This window comes from Python bivittatus, unplaced genomic scaffold (genome assembly GCF_059951505.1).
Source record: "Python bivittatus isolate LINGU-HERP-01145 unplaced genomic scaffold, Pbiv_v1 ctg000090_np1212, whole genome shotgun sequence".
NCBI classification, from domain to species: Eukaryota; Metazoa; Chordata; class Lepidosauria; order Squamata; family Pythonidae; genus Python; species Python bivittatus.
Genome location: NW_028277046.1, coordinates 2,270,728 through 2,276,727, shown reverse-complemented (window position 1 = coordinate 2,276,727; position 6,000 = coordinate 2,270,728). Strand labels below are relative to the sequence as shown.

Here is a 6,000-nt window from a genome sequence, read left to right as displayed (position 1 = left end):
CTGACAGGTACCCAGCGTCTAGCTCTTTCCCCCTCTTACCAGTTCTCATTTGATCTGATGAGCGAGAATCTGCTTTGGAAGTTTCTTTTCGAAGGAGGGGAGAGTGTCAGTGCACTTATCCCAGGTAGAGTGTGCTGGCAGTTTTTGAGGGATGAAGTAACCAAGGGTGTGTAGGTGTGGGTGCAAATGGCCTATCTTTCACTGTGCAACCTTCTCTCGAGGGGTCTGTGGCCTCCACGGCTTCCCTCGCTCCGGTTCAAGCCCAAAGCAAGGCTTCGGAAGGGACCTGGTTGCAGGACCCTTTTCAGACTGGGAAGCACGAACACAAGGGAGGCTTCAGCGTGGTCACCCTCTGCTTCCTTGCAAGGAGAAAGCAAAGCTGGAAAACACCACAAAGAGAAAGGTGAAGGAAGTGCTCAAGCGGCTCAAGAAGAAAGAAAGAAAAACAGAAACCTTTTGCAGAGAAAGAAAACATTTGAGATGTTACCGGGCGGATTTCGACACAATGCTTGTTTGCTTAAGTATGACCTGACGCAATTGATCGGGTCTGGGTAACACGTACAACCTCCTTTTTAGCCCCGCCATGGTGGATGTCAGCCTGGTGCCACCAGAACTTATTTAAACCTGAAAATGTCTAATGGACAGCGAGATATTTGAGCAAAGGAGTTGGTCGGATTTAAGCTGGTTGGGCTGGTTGGGCTTGGGCTGGTTATGACCAAGAAAGCAGGCCGTGCCTGCAAATCTTTCCATTAAAAGAAAAAAATCACGTCTTGCACATTCATTGTCACAACTGGCTGCTGGAGCAATTTGTATGCAGAGGCCATGTAAGCGATGGTGTAGGCTGTTCCAACTATATAATTATTGTCTTTTATAGCACCATCCAAAGTGTGCAATTACCCCCTGGAGCCCATCTCATTGGTCCAGGGTTTGGGATGCAATGTCCTCCCAGATCAGCCAGCACAGATAAACAATCATTAGTTGCTCTCGGTGGTGATGGATATCTATCCACAAAAGGCCGGGAATAACTTGAAGAGATGAACTTTTGTAAAAGCAACACGCAGCATTGTTTCTAAAAGGGCTGGAGCACATGGCTGGTCCCACCTACTGCGCTACGTGACTTTGCATCCTGCAGAAAACAAGCCAACATGGATTGCAAACCCACGGTTTATGGTGCCGAGTGTGCTTAGCCCACGGTGGCTGAGCCCAAAAGCCACAGTTAAGCACTCTATGATCTGTAGTTCAGATTACATACAAACCCAAGCACGATCGTAGACAGCATTTCTCCTTCTTTCAATCCATCCTTATCCCAAAAGGTGAAACATTCAAGCAGGCTAGGAAGGCCAGTTTTATTTGCCAACAACAGCAAGGAAGAAAAAGGAACAGAAAAGCAATTTTTCCAATCAAGCTTGGAGCCTCGTGTGCATATTCAGAAAAAAACGTTTTATGAGAAGCAGATACAGTACAGCAGATACAGTATGGCCCCAAAGCCAAGCCTTAAAAGAAGTAATACATGCATAAAATTAGAATTCTATTCTGGGTTAAAACCTCCAGTGTTCTGAGGGCTTTTCAGAACTGTCTGAGTTTCACAGCCTCCACTTGATTCTTCTCCTGGGAAGGCTCTGGGCTGTGAGTTTATTTGGCCACGATCCGGCCCATAAAGTAAACGCCGTAAACTTCCTTCACGTCCCCTTTGACGTTCAGTGTGGCCGATCCGGTTATAGGCTGATTGGGCTGCGGGGATGAGACAGAGGAGGCCCTGAATTTGGGGGCTTCTGAAGGACTAGGAGGGTTAGACCCTGCTCCCTTTAAGGGGAACGAGGATGCTACGGAATCAAATAGGCTTTGAAGCCCGTCAACTTACATCTGAGCCAGCAGGGGGCACCCAAGAAACGACGATGGATTTGGTCTGCCCACGCTCCACCATTCCTTTGACCTGGTCTACGCTGAATCCTTTCAGCTGCAGAGCCTGCAAGCCTTCCCAGCTGAACTCGACATTCTGCGGAAAAGCAAGGGTTGCAACATCCGATCAGTGCGTGAAGCCCTCGCTCAGTCGGCCAGCGTTAAATACCAGCAAGAAAAATGACCCCCGTTCCACTGAAACTTATAAGGGGTAAAAGGTGATTGAAAGCGAGGACTGCTAGCACAACACGATAAAGTTAAACACTGAAACATTTCTGTGAAAACTCTTAATGTCCGTACAAAGAGCGCAGACTACAGGGGAGGCCACAAAAAAGATGGAAAGGCGAGTAAAGGTGAAAAAGAAATTGAGTAAAGGAGGAAATCTCAGCAAGTTTACCCATGCCCAGTACTCTCAATTATCTATTTGCAAACTTTAATATCTTCTAGGCAAGTTCTAGTAACATTGTATGTAATAAACGGTTCCTTATCCGAAAGGAGAAAATCAAGAAGAAAATTTCATTACGTCGATAACGTGGGATGGGTGAAAACCTCCAGGCCTGGCAATGCAATTTCCCCCCAAACCAGATCACTTCAGCTCGGGGCTCTTAAAAAATAAAAAGTGATGAACTGGGATGTCAGGATGGAACGTGATTTTAAAAGCCAAACCCCTCTGGGTTGGTGCGGGGGGTCACGCAATAATTTCCCAAAGAATTCTCGGGGTTCCAGCGGTCAAATTCTTACGATTCCCCCAGGGAGTCACACCTGTAAGTTGGTCTGGAAGCCATAATTTTTTTGCAAGGCAGATTTCTTTTTAGAAGTCGCTGACAATTGCCCCCAAATATTTCAGAAGAGACTGAGATGTGGGATTGACATTGCAACTTTGCTGGGGGTTTCCAAAAAACATCTGTAGTACAGATGGATAACCCCACGCAGACACGCATAGGCAACCAAACAGATCTGAAAGACGGCGTTCAACGTCTCTTCAATTGTCTCCTTCTTTTGTGGTTCCTCTAGGGAAGGGCACGTGCTAAGATTTTAACAAGGGAAATCAGCCAGAATGCAATGGCCCGGCCTGCCATGGGATCTTCCCTCCGTTGCAAGAAGGTAAGTGCACAAATGTCAGAACACAAGGAAACAAAAGTTTCTCTGGATTCATTTTAACTTTCCTTCCTGAACATGGGCACCCCATCGGTGAGGGCCCCCCGCAAGGTTGTGATGAACAGCGGGGAGGAGGCAGTCAGGAAGAGGAAGAATCAAGGGGGGGAACAAAACAGAACAGGTTTAAGAAAACAGGCAGCCCAGGGGACGGTTCCCACTTTCACTTTGGCCACACCCATTTTGCTTTGACCACACCTTCTCACTTCCTTACCCCACCCACACAGGCCACCAGCTCACTGATTCCCGCCCCCCATCGTTTCAGTGTAGTCCACCTACTGAATACGGTGAAGGTTCCCCCCAGTCCTGCTTGTGGTGGAATGGAATTATGAAGGCCAAGCTCAGGGAGATAAACATTTTGATTGATGTCAGGACTAACCCAAGGAACTCCAAGAGACAATGCCAATTCAGTCCAGCTATGTTTATTAGCTACAACCTCTAGCAAGAATCTTCCCAGACTAAAACCCCAGCTCCCAAAGTCCTCCAGCCACAACAGTGTGAATTCCTCAGGGAGGTGCCAGTCTCGTCCTCTTGTTCCTCTCACGTGGTTCTGGCGAGCTAAGAAAATGTTTATCTCCCTGAGCTTGGCCTTCATAATTCCATTCCATCACACGTTCTATTTTTGACCAAGTCCTCTCCTGAACCCCACGATTAGCGGTGGACAAATGCTTGCCACCCCCAAGACGGCTGTACCTTCTTTGATGCGAACTGAGCGGTCCGTATGGCTCCGACTTTCAACTCCCGCACCGCTGGGATAACAAAAGTCTCTGACTGTACACACTTCAGGCTGACCAAGATGGAATTGGTGACTTTCTCAGTTTCTGCAGAGATGCAATGTTGCGCATCAGTGGTGGGAGAATAAGGAACAGGTCAGGTTAAAAACCAACCAGTAATTGGGATTCCCACTAAATATTAAAGAAATGAGTGGAGTTTACCTAAAACATTTCTTTCCCCTCCTTTAAGTAGAAGGGATGGCCCTGTTGCTTCTGCCATGGTTTACTGAATAAGCCACCATTGGCTGGTTTGGCCCAACATGTAAATAATAGGAAGCAAAGCACATCAGGGCTAACAGATGTGAATCCAGCTGACTCTGTGCCCCCAAATCTATTCACTTGGGTATGGAGTGGGGGGATGTTCTACAACCTCCCGTCTTGAAATGAAATTCAGCTGGTTGTCCAGCGAGATCCTATTGTTATCGTTACCATCATCATCATTTGAAGGCAAAATACAACAACCCTGTGAGGTAAGATGGGACAGCTCGGGACAGACTTCTTTGGGATAGCTCAGCATTCCTTCCCATCCTCTGCCCGCCAGACCCCGATCTTTTGCACCTGAAGCTTCCAAGCCAAAGCAGGGCTGAGTTCAGCCCTCTCAGGCTGCCTCACCTGCTTTGGATGCTTCCTCGGACATGGAAGTCAACACCGCCAGCGACTCAAAGGGCACGTCCAACGACTCGCCACCTTCCACGTACATGATGTGGTTCCTTGCTGCCCCTTTCAGCTGTATCACCCGGATAATTTCCTGCAAGGAGTTTCAAGCAGCCTGAGGTTTCTCAAATCTCTCTCGATAACCCCCCTGTGGCATTCCCATGACCCTTCCAAGATTGGATGACCCTCTAGAGGTTCAGAAATCCCTGAAAACCCACCTACACATCTCATTCCTCAGCCCCTGGGCCTCTTGGAGGTCATCTAAGGGGAAATTCTGAGCAACCCAATTGGAGAATGTCAGGCTAGGAAAAACCAGTCTCATCATTTTGAAACTGGAAAGTCTGGGGATTCCAATGAGAATGTTTTCCTCTGCCCACTTCGTGCACTTTTCCTTTTATGTCGCATAGTCTTCATTACTTCTCGGAAGGCAGGAACACTGCTCTGTTTAAGCACCTGCTCTGTTTAAGCACTCAGGGACTGTGCACCTGACCCCAAACCAACCTCACCTTATCAAAAAGCAAGATCTGGATGCGGTCGGAATAATATAAGCTTTCATGATCAGGACTGAAGGTGACTGTGAACTCCTGAGACTTCCCGAGACCAATGACACCTTGCATCGGGAAGATACTGAACACACTCAGGCCACTGTAGTTTTGTGTACCTGAGAAAAGAATTGGTAAACAGAGCGGTAGGAAATAGACTCTGCCCTTTCTACGGCAGTACTGAAAAACCCAAGAATGAAGTAGGAAAACCTCGATATTAACCAGTTTAGCCCCAGCAAAAACACTCAGGACCCAACCAATCAGGGAACCAAACTGATACCTATTAGGGATCCTAGTCATTATTCATTTGCTGTTGAAACGGTATCAATTCCTCTCTTAGCTTCTGACAAATGCCTTATTCTCCTTCCCATTTAACTGGTGTATAGGTACATATTTCACTTTTTAAAAGCTCTTGCAAGGCTCTCAAAGTTTTGTTCTGTTTTTAGATGGATGGATGAAAATTCATGAGCACTGCCATGTTTTTTACCATGACACTTGGGGATCCCCCCAAAAAGCCATAAAAAAGATAATCTACCCTGATCTACCATGTAACTGGAACGTGTATCTTTCGGGAGAATTTGTTCAACCATGAACCATAATCATCCAGAATGCAGCAAACAGTTCGTCGCCCCCATATCTAGCATGAAATAGCACTCACGACAGGGCAGTTATCTTACCAACTATATGTGTTTCTCTTGGTGTGTTAAGGAATGGGGGAAACTTCTGCAGCTCTTGATATCTGTCCGGGGAAAGAGAATCCAGGACGATAGAATATTTCAAGGGCAAGGGAGAAATGTTCTCGATCTGCAAAAGAATTGGTCATCTTAAAATTACGCTCATTTAGGCCATTTTTTCTAGATAGCACAGTACAAACGTTGTTGGCTTTTGGCAAAAAATGTGGAAACTTTTTCCTTTCCCTTGTGGATTCAGAAAGAAAGAAAATAGCAGTGGAAAAGGAATTGTGAATACAGCGTGTC

General features: G+C 46.6%; 1 protein-coding gene across 1 annotated transcript in view; it reads right to left on the bottom strand.

Moving 5' to 3' along the window:
• Positions 1-1,345: 1,345 nt before the first annotated feature.
• The window catches only part of CFAP74 (cilia and flagella associated protein 74), a 46,807-nt gene continuing 42,152 nt past the window's right edge, over positions 1,346-6,000 (bottom strand). The window contains exons 35-40 of the mRNA XM_025177758.2: positions 5,701-5,827; positions 4,988-5,142; positions 4,440-4,575; positions 3,748-3,875; positions 1,862-1,996; positions 1,346-1,731 (exon numbers count right to left, since the gene is read on the bottom strand). Of these exons, the coding sequence (XP_025033526.1) occupies positions 1,633-1,731; positions 1,862-1,996; positions 3,748-3,875; positions 4,440-4,575; positions 4,988-5,142; positions 5,701-5,827 (780 nt within the window). The 3' untranslated portion in view covers positions 1,346-1,632. The remainder of the gene's footprint in view (positions 1,732-1,861; positions 1,997-3,747; positions 3,876-4,439; positions 4,576-4,987; positions 5,143-5,700; positions 5,828-6,000) is intronic.